The following is a 22,123-nucleotide window of genomic DNA, read 5'->3' on the forward strand; positions in this document are numbered from 1 at the left end:
ATCATGTTTCCTTCTTCCTTGCTTCTTTGGCATTGTGTTGTTCTTTTCATCACTTATGATTATTATTATTATTGACTCACTTATTTTATAAGAAGGTTGTCAAGTAAGAAAACTCAAATTAATAGTACAACAACTCCAGCATCATTCTTATTTCTTAAAAAAGCTACTGTAGAATATTTTATACAGTAGCTGTGGTTACCTTATTTTTCCCACTTGCATGTTAATTAAATGTGTGAGGTACATCTACGACACCAATGAGTTTTGCATGTATTACGGTTATTTGGTATATCTAAATCAAGAATTTACAAACAAGACTTTAAGGTGGATTTCCAGTATTCACCATTATCTCAAACAATGGCATTGACAATGTCTTATTTTCACTTCCACTTTAACAGCATCATTATCTCAGTTACCTTGTTCATGTTTCGTGTCACTGTCCTCTATTGTAGAAATTAATAATCCTGTTTAGTACTGCCTCAGTGTGCATTATTGATGCCAGGGCCCTTAATAGAAAGAAGGAGCAGAGTTTTTAACCACGCAGCTGCTCATTTTGAAAGAGGGAGGGGGTTAGGGGGTCACACAAGCTGCTTACTGGTGCACATCCGTGTAAATACAGCGGCATCATTGTACACTAAAACCACGCTTCATATATCCAAAGGGCTTGCTGTCTTTTGGCAAACAAACATGGACATCAATAAATAATCACACAGATTTTCGGTCAGGCTGAGCACAGTGAGCAGAGTTATGACCTCGCTGTTTGTTAGGCGTTCTCTGCGGCCACAGCAGTCCGGTTTGCCCAAAAGGTGGTGTGCCATGTGATTTTGGCCATTTTTTTCATCTGTATTCAATTCTTTCTAAGTTCCTCATGGTCTATCACGGTATGCGTGACGGGCTGTGAGGAAACGGGTCTGTGGTCATACTGCCACTCAATAAATATTTGACAATATTAGTTTCCAGTGAACAACAAATTCTGTTAATCCATCCTATTGTACAAAAACATGCAAAAGAGACTACAGCAAGCTGTGAAGAAGCCTGATAATGATCCTAATCGTTTCAATCAGGTATGTTGAAGTAGGTAGACATAAATTTCAGGACAGCGGCCAACGAGGGCTGAGTTTGGACACCCTTGCTGTAGAATGTTTTGGTACACAGCTGAGTTCAGTTGGTCCCCCAATTTGTTTGGACTAATTTAGACATGGCCAAGTGGGTCCCCCACTATAAATGTTACTTTTATGGTGTCCTAATGTACTCTGTGATCAACAACCCGGCAGAGTATTTATGTGCACATTCTGATTGGATTTCTGGCCAGTGGAGTTCACTGTATAAGCATTGCATACATTCTGGTTATTTCAAGGTGAATCAGGCCTGGTCAAGGATTTATTGTATTTGATTGGCAGCTCCTATCACCGTGAAATGTCCATTCCTATTCCTGATCTTCCTATTTATCGTACTGTATTAATGTCAGCCTATTAATTCCCAAGCACAGGGAACATTTACCAAAGACACCGTTTAATGGTCCTGGCAGAATCATTCTTATCTCAACAGAGCTGAAAGAATAGTTGTGTGCTATCAGCAAGTGGAAATGACATTTTGAAATTCCCTTCCAGATAATCCACTTCAGTTGCCAGTAAAACATCAAAATTACAACTCAGATTTATGGAACCTGTATTACAACGTTGTTGCTGTGTCGAATCATTTTGCGATAATCCCTATGGACGGACAGGTATAGGTATCTTACAACACAAATAGGATTTTCAGTGCATTGCTGAAGTGATTATGAAGCTATGGATGTCAGGTATACCTATTTTTATTCAGGCCGAGAACTATACGACCGAATCACAGCACACACCTTTCCACATTTTACTTATTTGCTGCTATTTTGTCCACTAAACCCTACCTGGACTGGATCAACTTTTTGTGTTTGATTGTAAAGATGCTCCAGTTTTGTCTCCATGCACCCAATAAGTTGTATTGCTCCAACCGATGGCTCATGATTGCTTTATTTCGGAACCATATGTCTTAATCAGTGGGGAGCACAGCTCATCGATGAATTGAGTGGCTCATAAAAATGATGAACGGTGCAAACACGAAAGCAATGAGCCTGACAAGCACCATGCTGCTGTCACGGGCTCTGTCGTGAAATTGTTTTTGTCTTTGAAAGTGATGCTTGCATAGCAGTAAAATTATAATTTGTTTCAGCTAAGACGGAATCAGAAAGTATTGACCTTAATGATTTGGATCAGACATTACTCTCCTTATACTTTGGGAAAGCCTCAATTGAAAACTCTTCTATTGTCTTCTACTTTCCTTTGTTTTTTTCCTTCCATTATGGAGTCCCACCTTCCACCCCGCTATTGTTTCAAACCATCACCCCCACCATACACCCCGCTCTGATCTGTCCTGTTGCACTACGTGCAAGTTTGACCTGATATTCCCCTTGCGTGATCTCTGGTCAGGGCCGTTGTTTGGGGTGGGGTGGGGTGACTGGGGGTGCACCAGCAGTCACACAGCATTTGGGTGGATGTCATTCCTCGGCTGCTCTCAATCATTCCCTCAGCAGAAGGGGTCAACGCCTGATTCCTCCCTGCCCCATATCGGGCTCAGTGGGGCTCCAGACTCATCTGATCAACAGACCAATCCCTTTTCTCCGGAATGCAAATTTTCTGATTTCAGCATTCCAAATTGTACTTGCACATCTTCAGCCATGGAAAAGCACGGACCCAATCTCTTCTGAGGGGGAAGTAACTGTGTGTTTGGCATCGTAGCTCAGAGTCCCTGGGTAGTTTAGTTCTTCCGAGGTCCAAGATGAGAGGGGGTCTTACAGTATGTATGAATTAATGTTTGAGCATGCCGTTGGGAAGAACCAATAGAAACAACCTTCCTATTCAACACGTGGTGGTCTGTTGGCTCTGATTTACATTTGAGTGAATGTCCAGGCCTCTTTTGCATCCCTGTGATGTTCGCTGACAATTAACATCCCAACTCTTTCTTGGGGTTTGTTGAAAGCTGAAGGGCTAATTCAAGGGTCAAGCAAGACTTGCAAGCTGTCAATCTTTTTATTGTAACTTGAATCCCCTCCCCCACTCAAGTCCTTTTATTCTCAGACACCCCTAACCCCCCTTCTCTCTCCCAGACCTCTTTTAATAGAAAAACCCAACTCTTCCTCTATTCTCCCGTGGCCCTCTAACAGCCCAAGAGGGACAACCAAAAGCTTTGTCTTGGAGAAGCCATGCATTCTTTCACATCTGCCTCTTGTTTTCAGACCCCTGCCCCCACCCCTCCAATTCAAATTTCAAACTGCCCTTTTCAATCAGCCCTCCTCCTGTCTCTTCTAATCACCCCCTTCCTCTTAGCTACTAATCCCCCATTTTGCACTTAACAATAAATGCAACTGATTTGTTTTGAAACAGTCTGTCATACACACCCCTGGAGGATCTTCATTTTCCAGGATACTTAAACATCTGCCTGTAACGATTACGTACGTAAAAAAAAAACAAAGAACACAAAAGCCCTATCAATTTAACAACCGTCCAATCGGTGCTTCGATTCTGCCTTTGGAATCAAGCCACTTTATTGCTGATGCCCTTCATCATCTGTCTGGCTTGCGTCTGTAGATGCAAACACCTGTTCTCAGATCACGGCGCTGTGGAGGGGGCTCAGCGTACGATCACTGGCAGCGTCTCTGTTTAAAGGCGTGGGGAGAGAAAAGCAAGCTCCAGCTGAGAGGGGAGACTTTGGCGCGTCTAATGAGGAGAATGCCAGTCAGACAGTGTCCCTCCGGTCTGCGCCTTTGGTGTCTCCTTATGTTGAACACTCACAGCATGAGACAAAATACATTAAGTACAAGACTGTTATAATCGATTTATAGAACAACCATGTACATGTACGAGGGAAACACACTCTGCATTTACCTCATTGCAGGGGACTTCATTTCCTTGGAGGCAAATCTGTTAAGAGACATCTGTTTTTTTTTTCTTCAGACAATCGAGGTATGTTGAGCACAGCCAGGAAATAATGACAAAAGAAAAAAAAAATTATATGGATCCGCTAATAATTTGTTTACAGACTGGATACACGCTCAGACACTGTTAACCTGCCTTCGAAACTGTTAATGCGCTGCTCAGGTCTATGAGGTTGTTTGGATTGAAATACAGACACAGAGGCATAAAAGGATTAAAGTAATGCGTAGTTCTGTGTTGAAGGGAGCCAGCATGATTTGACAGAAGACTTGCGAGTGTTCTCCTGATGACTCCAGACAAGTTTGAGGTTAAGCTTTTAATTCAGCTCATTAATCTCAACCGATCCAAGAAAATCTCTTTGTATTATGCATTTCCATTAAAATTAGAGGAGGGCAATACTGTGATGTAAACATCATGACCCATCTACCTCACTCAAGGTCGAGAGCCGCCAGGCATCAGTATTTCATATTGCGCATGACATGTGAATGCTTATATGCCATAATAACTTATTTGGGATTCCGTGCATGCACAGAAGAGGTCGTAGAGTGAACTGGATGCTAGATTTTGGTAAAACTAATGACTAGTATGCAAGTGATAAAGCATTGATTTAAAGTAAGTAGACTTATTTTTCCTTCGTCTCTAATACAAAAAAAGGTAGATGGCTTTAACCATTCCCATCTTAATTTTTCAAATTCATAATTCTTTTGGTGTGCAAGATAGCTTTTGAAGGGGATTATCGTCACGTTTCTGTATGTGCACCACAAGTATTCTAAGTGGACAAAACAGTTGGTGCTAAGCCTGTGCATGTTTACAAGGATCTTAAAAGCCTTTATGCTCCCTTTGCAGCTGTATTGTACAGACGGCTGACACAGGACCTCATCATACAGTAAGAACATGCAAGGAGAATGGCACTCAGTAGCGCAAAGGTCTTCACCAAAGCGGAGCGATCCTTGCATCAGGACCAAACTATGAAACCTTCATAGATACCCTCCTCTTGTTTTTTCCAATTTAATGGCCATTTGGCGAGAGACAGAAAAAACAAACATTTGAAAACAGGTATCAAAGTGAACGTTTCTGAAAATGTCACCCCTTCCAAAACTCTAAGAAAATGAAATACATGCCAAGTGTGTTCAGCCTAAGCATGTAGGCTTATGACACAGTCAAAAGAGTTACTGTGGAACATAACATTTTGATGCTTCTGCCAAAAAATATATTTACTCCAATTGTTCTGAGTTCAGCGGAGTCACATGCTCACCATAGTCTTTATTTACAGATCATATACACACATAGAAATAATTTTCAAAAGAAGATTTCTTGCAAAGGGCAAGCATTTGGTCTCTACAAAACCAACTATGGGCCTAGAATGGAACAGCTTTTTTCTTTGTGATTTCTGGAGATCAGTGTGAATGAGATTATTTTGAAAATGTTATCGTCACACTCACAAAACATGTTTTTACTAGCTCGTTGTGTAAACACTAGTGGTGCTCCAATTGATTGGCCAGCGATCGTGATCGGCCAGCGATCGTGATCGCCCAATTTCCATGGATGGAGTATGTGATTGGCATATGTAACTCAATGCTTTTCATTTCCTGTCACAAAAACGATCACCCTCAGCTTGTACTTTGCAGCCTGCAGACAATTGCAGAGCAGCATAGGTGTGGTGTACCACCGGCTCCTTTTTGAAGATGTAAATTAGGATGTAATAGTGAACGATGCAAAAAAAAAAACCAATGTATTTTCTGGACTATACGTCGCTCCAAAGTACAAGTCGCACCAGCCATAAAATGCCCCCCCCCTCGGAATCCAAGTTGTCTCTGTCGTGTAACGCAAATAAATGTGTCGATATAAATCAAATTAATAAAATTGTGCGCTTAGTACACATCATTTCCACCGAGCTACGATGGTAACATTTAGCAAACATCCACACATGTAGCATTACAAGAAAGTCACGGTAAGATAACTTTAAACTCACCAAAACGGTCGTAGATTAAATAAGTATTTTATTTATCGCCGACCATGTAGAATGTTTACAAGTCTCCAAAAGTATTTTTGTATTCGGTCGTAATTATCTGTTCTCTCCTCCGCTCTCGTGCGTGCATGTGTGTGTGTGGCTGGCTGATGATGCAAGACCATGCACTGCCAGGCACGGCACCTTTTAAAGGAACAGTACACTATTTTGTATAGATGGATTGATAGACTGTAAAATTGTCTTTTTATCATACTATTTTAATGACTTATTTAACACAATATTAGATTTTAACCGTTTGATTATTCATGCATTTTAATAGCTTTTAGGATTTATCTTTATGTTCTTTATGTGGGTTAAAATAACTTGGGAAATGATATGCAGGTAATAATGTGTTAATAATTTCACACATAAGTCGCTCCGCAGTATAAGTTGCACCCCTGGCCAAACTATGAAAAAAAAAAAAAAAAAAAAAAAAAAAAAAACGCGACTTATAGTCCGAAAAATATGGTATATGCTTTTTAGGGTATTATCATTACGTTTTTAAGTTTTTTGTAATTCTTTACATCCGGTCCACCAAAGTCATTGGTCTATTCTCCATCCCACCACAAAGATTGTGTGAAACCAGTTGCTTTGTTTGCTTGAGATTATGCTCATAAACTAAGAAACGTCGGACATGAATTGAAAACATGATTTATTCAGTGAGCTTTTTATAGTCCCTTCAAATTTTATTTATATGAACATGCAAATCTTGAAAAAAAAAATCATTCATTCAAATCCAGTCACTGCACCTAAACATACAGTGATGTCGTGTCCCGTGCTCCCGCTAACTTCAATTTAATGGCTCTGAAATTAGAGGTCTCATGTGAGACATACTGTCATATTAGATGAGGTGATTATGGTGGACTTAATTACAACTTTGTTGCCTAATGTGTGCATGCTACATTTTTTCATGCCCGTGAAGTACTACGCTGTCTGGGAACTAGCAAACACAAAATAGATCAAACGCTCTACAGCCATTGGATATTCTCCAGTGAGGGGAAGCAGAGTTTTACAGCTCTGGCTGCACGCGACAGGCAGAATGCCTTAGCTGAACATTCAAAGAAAGGTTGCAGGCACATAAAGAAGGACATGGCTGTTTTTGATTGGTCTAAATAAAGATGAAGGGAAAAAAGTTTCTAGTGGGGTCCTGTGTGCCCCGTTGTCTAAGTGATGCCACATCCCTTGGTAAATGCGCTAATGGTTCACGGAACTGCGAGGACGGAGTTGAACCCAGCAATGTAAACAGGCGGACAAAAGGGAGCCGTGAGTAGTGTGAAACGCCTGCCTGGACATGCAGGTAGGCTTTAGGTTTCACCCTGTGCAGCCCCACTAGTGTACCCATGACTTGGGAGGGGGCCATTTGCTTTTGTAGCGAAAGAGCTCAAAAACAAACATTCAAACAAAGTCCTACTAGTGGGACAGGTATGGATGAGGTGGAGAGGCAGGAATCCTGCTTGGGAGTGATTGGAGTGAAAGGGTGTGGATGCAGAGATAACTTTGTGGTCAGTCACAACAGAGCATGTTGACCATTTGCTCTCAAGTGTTTATTTGTTTACCGGCGCCTGGGGGGGGGGAAGGCAATTTTACCTCTTAATTTACGGCTAGAATACCGTCTCGCGTAAGTTATACATTGGCCCTTTGTGATTTATAATGTAGATGTTTAACTGGTTCTGTGGGCTTTAAATATAATGTCACTATTTCACCAGGCTGAAGACGTCGGAAAACATGTTGGATCATGTTCACTGAGCCGTATGATTTTTGCATTTAACGCTGCCGTCAGTTGATTTAGTATTTCTCATGCACGTGGATGCGGAAAGCAGTTCAGCTTACAGTTGGCCGCTGTCTCTTCCTTTTGTAGCGTTTTCACTCTGGGCTCGTGTCAACTTTCTGTCGGCAAGAGAGAGTCGACTCAGAATCTGAGATGTCTTGATAAATCAACATCACTTTAAAACCTTTAAGATATGTATCATGTGCTCCTGGGTGGTAGGCACAGGCTATGATTTATGGATGGGGATTTTTGAGAGTATAATACTGGAATTAGATCAAGGGTTTATAAGGTGCAGCACCCCTCTCCCATAGTTCACAGTGGAGTTGGACAAGGGCGGGCTCTGTCTGTTTGACAGTATTGGTTGCACCCAGTTCCTGACAGTTAGGTGGTCGGGCTTCCAAATACCATTAAAGGATTTCCCCCTCTCACGATTATTGACTTCATGCGCTTATTTGGCCGTCCGTGTGGGTTTGCAGCATTTCCCTGAATACCGTTTCCCAGCTGAACTCAGGTGTCCTCTTGATATTTTTCCTCCACAGGTGAGAGGATCAATGATGACCATCTCGAAGACCTTTTGGATTGGACTTTTTTAATCAGAAGCCTTTTGTCACGACACAAAAACCTGCGAGAGACCACAAACGCTTGGCGCCATGTGGAAACTACACACCTTGTGCTGGTTTATCATCACGCTGGCCCAAGTCCACTCCACTGAGGGTAAGTGCACGAGAAACTCTTTGGGTCTGTAAAAACAGACCTCTTTGTTTTCATACCACCATTTTACAGCATCCTGAATGTGTGTTTCAGGCTCACTGACAGTCAGGCACTCAGTGGGGAATTTTCTTTCTTATAGTCTTTTTTCGGAATTCTCGAATGAGCAATGAAAATGTAACGCTTACGCTGCTCCTCTGAGGTCCCACAGTGCATGTCTAAGTAATGTGGCTCTAAGGACCATAGGCTCAGGCGGATGGGGATGATCGGTAGCGCTTTCATTAGTTGGTATATCTCAGACAAATTGTGATTTGCCAGAGATTTTCTGCATGAGAGCGCCGGTTGTTCCCAGTGGCATCAGAGCTGGATGCATTTAGAAATTTCGGGCTAAAATGCTCTGTGTTGTGGCCAGCGCTCACAGATTGCACACCTCAAAAACGTCGATGTTTTAATCATGCTGCGTTTTAGCTCTGATTAAATCAGTCTCGGCAGTATCCTAATGGCCAGATTTATGTCTAAACTGCATATCATAAACACTTTCCTCTACTTATTAGTCTTTAATCACTGCAATAGTGGTGCACAACTTTTGGTAATTGCTGATTGCTTTAAAAATTGGCTTCTGTTTAGTGCAGTATATCAGAAGAGCGATTATAATTTTTTCTTTGGTGCCAACTGTTGTAGCTCTTGCCCAGCCTTCCTTTTTTTGTATTTTTAAGAAGTTCTATAATGTAAGGTTATTGAAATAAGTTGGCAAATTAATGACTGATGTAGCATGTCACACAAGACACCTGTTTCTTTTAGCGTGTGTTATCTGGCTTGAATTTTCACACAAAAAGTGGAGTGTGTGCCTCCTTTCAGCTTCAGTGGGTTTGTCAAACACTGAGAAGCAGAATTTCATCAATGCTGGCAACATACATCATCTCACGTCTCACGTCATGCGGCGATAAGAGTTTGCAATTTTACAGGCTTATAATGTGACTCCACCTTGAGCAAATGGAGATAGTTGGGATCACAGAGAGCTTTCAGCTCTTACCTAGCGCTACATAGATTTTAAATGCAATGTTAGGCTACTGTACGCCCACGCATATGCATAAAAAAAATACACACAATTAATGTTGATCATTATGATCAACTTCTCAAGGCAGCATTGCTGTTCTCTAAAATGTATTGCTGACATGTAAACAGGTTTAGAACATTCAGAGAGTTTCTGGCACCCCATTAAAATATAGTATCTGAAAAAAAAATGATCATCAATGTTCTCCAGTCAATAAAGGAAATTTTGTCAAATGCTCATTCCTTAGAAAAATGCATCTGCAAAAAACAAATTAGCACGGACATATTTATAATATAGGCAACATAAAACAATACCAAATAGGAATCATAATGTGAAGTAAACGTGGTCACGTTCCTATAAATCAAAAGTTTAAAGAAAACTAGAAAAAAAAATTATGAAATGATGTGGTTTACCCTCCAGAGTTCTGTGCGAGTTCAATTCCCACACGGTAACAGTGTGGATGCGAATGTGGACGATTGTCATCTCGATATGTGCTTTGTGATTGACTGGCGAACAGTAGCATTTTCAAAGTTGTATCATCTCCAACACTTTTAAAAGGCCAAAACAGACAACACTAGAAAAGTAGGAACGGCCAGGGGGTTCTAGACGTTCCCAAACAAACATTTGTCGTATTTTAACAAGTGAAGCTTGTTTAATATACTTGTGGCCGTAACCCCCTCAATAGAAATATGCACAAGCTATTTAAATAATGCGCACTTGGTTTGGCTATTGATAACATTTGTCATTTATGTTAGTTTGCATTTCCTCCCCCCTCGTGTCAGTCCCATTTCCCATCTCAGCTGCAGAGATCAGCGCCGAAACAGTTCATTACAAACAATATCCCCAAGTCCACACGCTTCATTAAACTGCGTCTATGCCTAATATCTTTTTAATGCATTTTTATAATTGAATTAAATGAGTTAGTGAAATGTTGTAAATAGTTTAAAGTTTGTATTCGGAAGGAAGACTGCCACACATACAACATTATTCCTTTTGCTGAAGGGGATTGTGTTGTGACCTCCAATTACAATGTTCTGTATATCTCATCCTCCACACCCAGCGATGTCTGTTGGGCTGCGGTCCACATGTATACATGTCTTTCATCTATATTTGCACAGCTGGTTCACTGTCATCCCAAGGCTTTCATCCTATATTCCTGCTTTTTTTCCCTCACCATCTTATCTTTGAAAGAAAATGTGTGTGTATAGATCTACAGTACAGAGCTAACAGACAAGTGAAAATCATTTGTGTCAGACATTTGAATACACTGCAGGTGGATTTAATGTTGGGTTTTTTTTTAATTTTATGGCATTCAATTTGACTCTGGTTAAAATTCAAAAAGAACATTTCAAATACAATGCACTTGCATACATGCAATTAATTATTTTCTATTGTTGTATGTTAATATAGGCACAAAAGTAATAGCAACACATCATTTGAAACTTAAAACATGCAATTTTGCCTTACAGGTTTAAGGAGTGCCTACTGTGACCAGAAGTCTTCTTTTCTCATGTCATTTCCACTACTTGGAAACTACAGATAGTGCCAGAATTTCATTACCGCAGTCAGCGTGTATTCTCGAGCTTTGCTATGACTTGTGTTTCTGGGCACCCTGCACGGTCTGATTGTACAGTCATTGGCTGGATTTTTTTTTGTCACTATTCATGCAGTCGTTGGGTGGTCTTCATACAACCCGAGAGGAACCATTTAGAGCTTGACTGAAACTGCATTGTCGGGCAGGACATTCGGATATTGATTTTAGACTGCATATCAGCAAGTACTCATTGTGCTATGTGGTCGTAGAGCTTATTTATTTATTTATTTATAACTGAAGGGACAGCACATTCTCATTTCAATTCACAACTGTTGGATTTGATCTTCACACAGCATTTTAACAACATTTCAAATTCTGGACTCAAAAGTTTTCATAGGAGGGCAAGATGACCTACACTGACAACTGAATGTTTATGTATGCAGTCAATAGTCGCAGATGAGTCATGAGGGTTTCTATTGCTTCTGAATTTAGACTAATTGCTTCTGTATCTCCTAAAAATCCTTTTGTACAAACTGGGGTGTGAAGATGACGTAGGCGTTTACCTGACAGATAGGGTCTCACAAAGGACATTGTAGCATTGCATTGTGGGAGGAGTCAATCTCTTTGTGTCTCAGGCTTGACCCATACTTAGGGCTCAAAGTCAAGATTTCACAATAGCACTGAATTTGACATTCTTAAGCTGCCAATTGACATACAAACCTGTTGGGCTACCTCTTGACAAATTACAAATTCATCTCGGCTTTCGTAAAACATGAGTTAATTGCCTTATAAAGATCACCGAACTTGATAAAAAACAAAAAAAATGACCCCCAAAAATGTAATATTTATATATTAAATATTTAAATATTAGAGAACAGTAAATATAAGTAAAGCCTACATTACACCCCTTTATCATACCTTACTTCTTAAACTTCATAGGTGAGAAATGAAGGAAATCACTTTCCATAACAATAGATTACAAATTCTAATTTACCTTTTTAACTTTATCACTGAATATTTTCTTTTTAATTGCCACAGAAACATTCAAATGGAAGCCCTGAGGCGATTATAGCATTCTAGCTAAGCAAAATTGTAGATAAAGACATTCAAATTCACAACAATACAAAAACACAGATGACTATTGAATTGAAGTATTTTGATTAATGATCATCATCAAAAGTCTGTCTATGCCTGCGTTCACTTAAAAGTAGATAAAAAGCTTACTTTTCAAAGGGTTCTACTCATTTATGTTTAACACTGTTATGAGGCATTCATTTTTCAAATGTACCTGTGGTGGACAGAATGAAAATATACATATATTGTTTCATCCTTCTGCACACTCTGGGTTGCGCACAGCACACCAGCAAATTTGACAAGAGCACATTTAATAAACAATCATATTGTGTATCACAAAAGTCATTCAACTTTGGTATCTGTCTAACTGCAGGATCATTTCCTTTGTCCTGTTGGTTTCCTGTGACCGTTACCATGGCAACATGAGCAAATTTAGCTGAGGGTGTGATTTACAAAGAAATCCTGTAATGTTTTCAATAACTTGTAATTCAGTGATGATTTTCTTTCGTAACACATGATTAAACCGTCTTCCAAGTCTTCCCGCCTTACTTAGTCAGGCTGATAGGATTTGTCGGCATCAGCAAGTGAATAACAATTCACACTTAGCATCAGCAGTGCACTCTCTTCAAAGGCTTCGCCTAAGATTGTTCGAATTACAGTGAGTGGAGCAATGTTTCTGTGTCAAGGAGAAGTGGGGATTGCGACTTGTCAGACAGACGCACAGCTGAGGATCAATCAAGACAAAATGTGCTCCGTTTCTCTGTTCCCGGTGTCGCAAACTTTGTCACTTTTAAACTTCTTCTAACAGCGAAAAAAAAAAAGTGAGCACTGGATAAATACCAGAGCTGGGCACTTGACCCTTTTTTGCCCGTCCGGCCGCAACCCTCCACCCTTGACCTGGGTACCCTTCCGGCCGCGACCCCCCGGCCATATTCATAAACATTGTCGGCCCCCGCCCCGTTACGACCCCCCCCCCCCCCCCAAAAAAAAAAACAAGAACATGCATGATGCCCCCGCGGAAGAGATGCTAACAGTAGAGGTTTATTTAAAGACAATTAGCTGGCTAACTTACTATTCAAACATGCTGTGGACACGCTTCAAATGCGCCACTTACTCACGTACTCACCCAGCTGCGTGTACTAACTTCCATTGCGAGCCCTGGGGTTGGTTTTGTCGTATTGTATAATTATTTGTGGCCAACAGACTACAAGTCTGCAAGCATTCAACAAGTTACTTATATTACACACTTCCCCTCCTTCACACTTCCCGGCCTTCAAAATAAAAGCATGCCAGCAAACCACTACACAGCAGTTTTGCTACGGCGTATTTACGGAAGTAGGAAAGTGCATGATGCGCCATACTTGAGTGCTGCGCGCAGCTTGAATATACTCCCGGACACAAGTTGTTTTGAAAGAAGCCTAAAAAGAAGCCTTTCACCGAGTAGGCTGAGATGAAATGTGGCCGCCTCGCGAGCACGTCACATGCATGAGGGCCGATTAGTGGGCCGGACTAAAATCCTCTTCCGGCCATGCTTAGTCCAGCCATTTTTAAAAAATTTGTCACCCCCCACCCCTCCGCCCCAAAAGTGGGCATCCGGCTGGGCCGGAGGGTCCGACCGGTCCGGCCCAGGGACGGACTGCCCAGCTCTGATAAATACCATTGCGGTTTTAAAGGCTAAAAACAATACAAATAGGATTTGTGTATAGCAAAACTCAAATTAAAGTAGGTCAGAGTAGGTTTATATAACTATAATTATTTTTTTTCCCATATTCTATGTTTTCATTCCATTACCATGAAGCTTTTGCCGGTTATGTCTCTAACTTGAATACTATACCATGATTTAAAAGTGGTTTCAGAGATCAAACTTTTAGGAGTAAGTCCTTTTCTACCCCACTCTCCCTTACATCAACTCTTGTTTCTTGTCACAGCTTGATTTGTTTGAAGTACTTGAAATTTCTCAAGGGCAGTATAGAAGGGCACCTTTAAAAGTCCTCTTTTTTGGATCACGTGAAAGCAAAGGAGAAGAGGCTTTAAACCTTAATCTCAAAGTGAATGGAGTGAAATAGACAATCAGGGTGTTCCAAAATGTAATTACTGGAAGTAAAAGCTGAGGGCTTAATGCGAGCCAGAACCTGTAAGAACACCATCTTGTGCCACCCACTGCCGTGCCACAATTTTCTCTGGGTAGTTCTATCTGCTGGCTTCAAGAAAACTTGAAAATAGTCATAAAATGTGTTCCAAATGTATTATTTGAATGTAAGTCCATTAAAACAAAAGCCAAAATATCCCAGAAACCAGTCAATATGTCCCCCTTAGGAGAGGCTGTGTGTGTTCTGTTACTCTGCACTGTGTTTAGTTTTCCATCTATCCAACAGGCGATTTCTTCTCAGCAAAAAAGAAACCATAATGCTATCTGCCAAGCAAGCATTTTTGGAACCTCAAACATTTTCTAGTAATTACAAAAGAAAAGAAGAGAGCCACTCTGTTCTAAGAGCTTAGGTCCCTCACCGTATAAGGAACTTTATGTTGAAGACATAAGCCAAACAGTGGTTGGGTTTCTTTTAAATAAACATCATAAAGTAACTTAGTCGTCTGATCAGAGTTAGGCTGGGTACACACATTTAACATTTAACAGTTTGTGTCGTTTTGTGTGTGGTCTGCTCCAATAAACTCAATGCAGAGTACCACACACATAACAATTCTCTTCCACCACCGATGTCATCAGATGCAGCAATCTCACATGATCACGTGATCACTCAAAAACGACGAAGGGAAACAGAACTCCTGGACATAAGCCGATGTTATCCAAGTGTTTCCGAAAAGGACCGTTGTGGAAAATGGCAATGTCTGCAAGGAAAGACTTTGGAAAATACTTCTTGGAGTCTGGAACACACTTTTATACTACAAATGATGCCGGGTTGGACATATTTATTCCATTTGGCGTCGCTTCCTCTGTAGTCAGTCAGGGTTCCCTTTTTGATTGGCTACATTCTATTCACCCCACAGTTCATGGAGTCAAGCAGCTCAGGAGAGGTTGGCTCACCCCATACACATGACGACTTGTGGTCGTAAATATTGAACCCATTCTTTATTTAAAAGGGAAGTCAACCCAAACATATTTTTTCAAGAATATGTTCTATGCAGGCCCACTTGTTGAAAAAAGGCAATATGATTAATATAAAATATGAGTTAAGCAGCAAAATCCACCCATTTTTTGCCATCTCAGGGGGCGGCCATTTTGTCACTTCTCTCGACTGAAAATAACATCACAGATGCAGAGATGGCTAAACATAGGTGGATTGACTCATATTCCACAAAGCCCATATTAATCAGAATAACTTGCTTAAACTAGTAGGCCTGCATAGAACATATTATTGAAAAAAAAATGTTTGGGTTGACTTCCACTAAGATTGTTGGCCAAAACTCATTTTGGACGACCTTGGTCGGGAAGGTGCAAAATCGTGACAAAAACAGCCCGATTGCCCTTATGTGTGTACCCGGCCTTTAAAAACAGATTCCTGAAAATGGGCAGAAGCCTGATAGAATTACTGTGACCAATTTTAAATCCATGTACTTGTCGTACAAGCTGCCATCTAGCGCTAATAAAACCTGAGTATTTTCGTGTCTTCTCCACCATGCCAGTGGCCACACTCCCTCGTATGCCACTGTGAGGCCAGCACTGAAGTCGTTGATAAACTGTCCAGCTGGGCTTCAATGACTGCTTAACAGTTGAATCCAATTCTTAATATCTGGCTAAATATTCCCATACACATACACGCTTCTTTATACTCGAATATTGCGAGGTGTCGAATGAACTCCCACATACATACGTCAACACATAGATGTGAGACATACGCGCGTGCGTGTGGCCATTCTGTGACAATAGACGCGAGAGTTCGACTCGAATCTGGAAATACTCATTCGCTGTTTGTTTTTAACGGCCGATTGGCTACTCAATTTGAGTCGCCATTGATTTGTTCACAGCCTTAGTCAAGAAAACTAAGACAAGTAGTTGGTTCAGTGCTGAATTCATGTGGTACTGTCCTCGAGATTCAAGCGAGATTCATGCAAGGCATGCAAAATACAATGTTTACAATTTTGCAGCGCAGTGTGAATGCTGAGAATTTAAATTTTGTCCTATTGTCACAAACCATTTTAAAAAGGCTAGCAAACAAAAAGGACAATTTTTTCATATATTGTTCACATCTAAACATACCCATTAACAGTAATGACTTGAGCCATTGGTGAATTTTCTTTTGTCTCATGTATCTTTGGTAAAGTCCTGTTAGTTTTGTCTAACCCTGTATTGTTTGCTGTCATTTCGTTTGTTTGTGGCCAACTGTTGAATCTGGATCCCCATGGAGCCAGGCAGGCATGGGGGCCTTGTGTACGAAGGCCCACCGTGCTGTCATGTCTCTTTCATCACCAGCCAGCCTTGGAGATAAGGAGACAATAAGCAGTGGCAAGGTGTAGCCACAGCCCCTGGGTCTCCTCCCTACTCAGCACTTCAAATCCTCATTAGGATTTTCAGCAAAGGAAGGAGGGATTTTGTTGGATTAGTGCTTTGTCACAGCTGGCCCCAGGTTGGTGTTTGTCATGCAGAGCATTGCAGAGTGCTGACATACTCCCACCCAACCCAAACACAGACCTCCTTTCACCTGGCCACCGAGGAAGGTATTGCCATGTTTGGTATGAACTTTGAACCAACAGCTTGATTCATTAGACAGCAATAAACGTTTTTTCCCCATTGTCAGAAGTTTTGAAGAACAGCGCACTCCTCCTGTCCACTGTACCACTCTTCAACATCAACAGTTGCTGCCCAAAAGGTAGAGATACAGTGTATAGACTACAATCTGTTGACCTGTTGAACAGATATCCATCACGTCTGTGTGACAGTAAGAAAGGAATGGGGAAAAATATTAATTAAAAGTATTTAGATATCGTTGTCGATTATGAGCAGATCATACCACGGTGCTTGTGTTTCCCCATCTTCCCCTTGTTTTATCCGCATCCTACCTTCCCATGCCGTAGTTGAAACACCAGGCCAGGGTTTATCATTTCAAACCATACAATGGCAAGGTGAACTTTATCTCACATTCCAGTGATTGTTGTTTACAACCATTGTGTCAAGACTGTCTTTTTAAGCAGAAGAAACCTTGACAAGAATCTTTAATTGGCTGTTTGCGGTCACCTTCAATAACTCTCGTTACAGGAAACACTATGTTTTCTTTCAGCTCTAATGTTTTCTCATCATCATGAGTTATTACAAGGACATTACAAATGGTGTCTCTTAGATACCTTGATCCTTGCCACTTTTTCTGAGTTGTTGTTGTTCTCTGTTTAATGAAAGGAAATGGTATTTGTCTCATGAGTCTTGCAGATTTCTCACAGACAATACAAGACAACTTTGTTTGTCAAAAGTGTTGCCACAGCTCTAGTGTAGTCCTTTTGGGTTTAAGACAAGGAGATCGGTTCAGTGTGGGAGAACATCCGTGTTTGTGTGAAGCCTACCTTTACCTGTCATTCGCTGGGCTGATCCTTGTGGATAATGGCCATTCAAGAAAGTCGGAGAAGGCCCTCATTGGGTGGGCTTGATTCGTCATCTACCCGCATCCTTTCCCCACCAGACTTGTAGTTTACCGTCATCCTTTGTCTCATTTTGTTCTTGTTTAAGCAAAATCATGTGGGTTCCTTACAAATCCTGTATATCTAAAGCAATCTGTAAAACTTTTTTATAACCCACGGAGTCTCTTCTATGAATCCCAAATACAAGATAAGTTATATGACATATCTCCAAGGCAATTGAAAAACAGCTACAGTTCATAGAAAAAAATGTTTTTTGTTGGTTAGCGGTAATGCGGATCTAGGAGTCATGGAGAACTTTTTTATGAACAGGCATTTTAATCAGCATTGGTATGCTTTCATTTTAAATTTGTGCTCTTTATTTCTATCTAATTATAATACAGATTTTACTTTTGTAGTCTTGAGCAAATTATTCTGTTATCTTTAAAAGAACATTCCTATAAATAAATACAACATATGCTGTAAGCCTTTTTTACAACAGAAATGTTGGGGACATAAAAGGCCTCAGATCTACCTTCATATGATTGCTGATCAAGTGGACTGTGGAAGGGGCAGATGAGGAGAATGTTTTTGATTATCCAGTAGATGGTATTTCAAAGCAGAACCAGCATGGAAGCTTCGGGACCGCAAATGAACTAGCTCAGTTGGTCAAAGGGTCTTTGCTACTGTATCACTGTGGAATTTTAAGGTGACTAGACAGCATTTCATGTCACATGGAGCTGCAATATTCACTTTTCATCAGCAGGGCATGGTCTTCAAGCATTGTGGTAGCAAGTGGCTGGTGCCAGGATACGGTCTTACATAGCACATTGAACTGTAACATGTACTTACATTACATTACATTATAATAATGCTGCATATATTAAAATGTTTGAAGCGCTGTTGTTGCAGTGATACCTTGAGATACAAGTGATCTATACGTCTTTGCTGTTAGGAGCTGTTGATCAGCCATTTTTTTTTGTTGTTGTGCAAACGTGAAATACAAATGCTGTAAAATGGCAGCTGACTGAACTCACAGTAGCAATTGGCAGAAAGTAACCAATTCTTCAAAATGTAGCTTCAAGCTTCTTAGTACCACTCTCAGCTAAAGGTTGCTGTCAAAGTAAACATAAAACAAAGAGAATTACACGTTGTGTGGTTAAAAACAACTACATAGCCTCCGCTAGCTTAATGTTAGCATACATCGGACACACTATGTTATATTCTAACAATGGACCAACATACAGTATGTAGAAAGAGAATAAAACTTTACTCAGAGACATATATTTTTTATCCTCTTCAAAGAATGGCTAATAGTACTGCTGTACTGAGAACCTGAGAGAGTTTAGTAGACTCCCAGTACAGTATATTTGTATGTCTATACCCAGGTGGTCATGGAAGAAAGTGTGAAGAAAACATTTAATTTGTTTTAATTGTATTGCATTTTCATTACAGTATATTTCATAAAGTACAGTATTATAGAGGGCTATTTTTCTCATGAAAAAAACGATGAGTGACATTTTTTTTCATGTATTATTTTGGGGGAAACGGATTTATGGCATTTCTATTCATTTCAATGGAGAAAGATGATTTTGCGAGAATATGTTTTGACTTAGGAGCATGGTCACAGAACAAATTAAATTCATCCATCCATCCATTATCTATACCGCTTCTCCTCACAAGGGTCGCGGGGCGTGCTGGAGCCTATCCCAGCTGCCTTCGGGCAGTAGGTGGGGTACACCCCGAATTAGTTGCCAGCCAATCGCAGGGCACACAGAGACAAACATCCGCACTCACAATCACACCTAGGGGCAATATAGAGAGTCCAATCAACCTACCATGCATGTTTTTGGAATTTGGGAGGAAACCGGAGTACCCGGAGAAAACCCACGCAGGCACGGGGAGAACATGCAAACTCCACACAGGGAGGCCTGGGCCGGGATCGAACCCACGACGTCTGAACTGTGAGGCGGACGTGCTAGCCAGTCGACGACCGTGCCACCCAAATTAAATTCATATCTCTTTTAAATGTTAGTAAGACATTTCGTCTCCTTTCAGCACACTCAAATAACATTTTATGAAACAATTGAATTTCCCCCTGAACATGAGCTGTTCTAGCTAATTCATGCAGGTGTTCGAGGAGATGCTTTCAATGCAGATCAAAGGCATTTTGATCTCAGTATGTGCAAGTGCAATCCATTTTGTGTTCTGTTAAAAGAACATAATACACCTGAAAGATGCATATTTTGCTGATTTTTGCAGTTTTCATTTTTTTAGATTCAGATGCAAGATATTGCTGCTTGCATTTACCAGCGTCCTCTTTGTCCTTTTGCTTTCCTTTGTCCTGATTTAGAGCAGCTCTAAATCCAGTTGAAGCTCCTGTAAACGAGGGGTGGTGGAACTGTGGTCGTAAATATAAAGGATTTAGATCCAGAGCCTTTCTGAGGAAGTCTGAGTTCCCATTTATGAAGCTTGTTAAGTAGTTTCCTCGGCACATGATATAAATGGGCATGTGAAAAAAAAATCCTCAAGTGACTCAGGGAAAAAATGAATGTTGCATTAATAGTATAATAATTTTCTTTTTTTTAGTATTTGCAGTGTTGGAAAAGTTCATTTTCTGTGCAAACTAGTTCAGAGTTAAAAATTTTTTAATGATCGTGTTGAAAAGCCGTTCACAGGTGTCAAAATGAGCGCATTCGCAAAAATGTACACTACGTTCAGTTCCCGTTGGCCCAAAATATGAACAAGTTCATGAACCTACGTTCATTGAACTCATTCAGTTACAACACTGAGTATTTGTAGAGGGATTTGAGAATCTTGCTCTGAATGCTCTGAACTCCAATTTCGTTGCCAGTGTCATCTCGAGCACATTGTTGCTGCTTGAAATAGTTGTGCCAGAGAAGAGGTGTGCAGTGATGTAGCTCATCTTTCCATCCTCCTCATGTTTCCTTCTTGAGAAAGCAAACTTGTCTAGGCTGATACAAAAGCACCTCTGCTGGTTGAAGCTACCGTAAGTAGCTCTCTCAACTTTTACACCAATTGTCTCAACATAATCAACGCGAAGCAATGGATCCAAGCTTTTTTAGTTGTTACAACACAATATACTGTATAGTGTAAGTGTATACTAATACTAATACTAATCCAAGTGACCATAGGCTGTCTGGGAAAGCAAAGTTGTTTTAGTTCATTATCCTATTTTCAAAAGTCACCATTTAGAGAAAAAGGTCATGCATTTCTGGTTTGCTTGCTGTCAGCTTTAACTTGTCAGCCCCGACCATTTGTCCTGTGACAGATCACTACGTCTTGACCCCGTGTGACTCAGCATTTGACCTTGTGAGTCATTATGACCCCTAAGTGTGTCCATATGTCAAGGGCTTGGTTCTCTTTTCTTAAGCCCCTAAAGTAAACTATTGCCTGGAGAAAACAGCAATCTAAAATTTCCCATGTGGAAACATTACAAATCAATAGCAATAGAGTAAGTCATTTTTAATTAAGTGAGATAAATGTCTGTACTAATACGGGCTCAGCTTGTCGGGGGTTGTTATTCGTTTGTGTTGCTTTATCTTAATTTTAAATCATCAGATGTTTTACATACCACCTCAAAAATCCATAAATCAGTTTGAACTGAAGCAAAAAGAGAAGTCATGAGAGCCATCTCATAAATCGTGATATGGGAACATCAAGATTCCCTTACTGTGACAAGGTGATGGCAGGAAACAGTTGCAAGACCGTGAATTGTAGTAAGAAGGCTTAATCCGCCTTCACACACACTGCAAACCTGAACTCTTTTAAACAGAGAATTTCGATATGGACCGGACATGGACCAGACTTTACACTGTCAGTTTCTCACTCTATGTAATGTCCATGTGTTCATAGACGTCATTGTCTACTAGAGAGAATTCACTGTGACTGTGATCATTTGTCATTTTTATGAGTATTTTGGGTGCCAAGAGTCAAATGTTTACATTATTGAAAGGTATTAAATTAATGTAATGTCTAACAGTGGGCATATAAAATAAATATGAGTTGAGTTGAGATGAATTGATTCGATTTTAGTTTAGTTTTCGGTGTTAGTTTTGGAACAACATGCAGTCTCCAATGTATTATAATAAACGCAACAGATCCTTGATCCGTAGAAGTGAGTGTACAATTGTCAGCTGTGTCCTGAAAGTAACGTGATGAAATCCTTGTTGTTCAAGGATTCAAAATGTAAAAAGAATGCTGCTACACGAAACGTGCATTCTTTTGCAGTGATGTACAGTTGTATTATCAAACAAAAGTCCAAAAATTCTACGTGAAATAAATTAAACATTTTCAAGATAACAACCTGTCCTAGCGGCGAGGAGGCAGCAAGTCTAGACTGAAAGAGAGTTGAATCAGGTGTGGAAAAAATGGCGTCTTCACTGGGCTGGTCAGCAGACTTCAATGACAGGTAGGGGTCATTCGAAACACGAGC

At 40.4% G+C, this 22,123-nt stretch overlaps 1 protein-coding gene across 17 annotated transcripts in view; it reads left to right on the forward strand.

Annotated features, from left to right (window-relative positions):
* The window catches only part of adgrl2a (adhesion G protein-coupled receptor L2a), a 116,910-nt gene that overhangs the window by 13,992 nt on the left and 80,795 nt on the right, over positions 1–22,123 (forward strand). For 16 of the 17 annotated variants that reach the window (XM_086046841.1, XM_086046842.1, XM_086046847.1 and 13 more), the window contains exon 2: positions 8,275–8,449. In XM_086046841.1, coding sequence (XP_085902967.1) covers positions 8,386–8,449 — 64 coding nt within the window. In that variant the 5' untranslated portion in view covers positions 8,275–8,385. Of the gene's footprint in view, positions 1–8,274; positions 8,450–22,123 lie in introns of those variants that run through there. The other variant, XM_086046857.1, reaches the window with a different exon arrangement.

This window comes from Filicampus tigris, chromosome 12, assembly GCF_054856515.1.
Source record: "Filicampus tigris isolate MCC_2025a chromosome 12, RoL_Ftig_1.0, whole genome shotgun sequence".
Lineage (NCBI taxonomy): Eukaryota > Metazoa > Chordata > Actinopteri > Syngnathiformes > Syngnathidae > Filicampus > Filicampus tigris.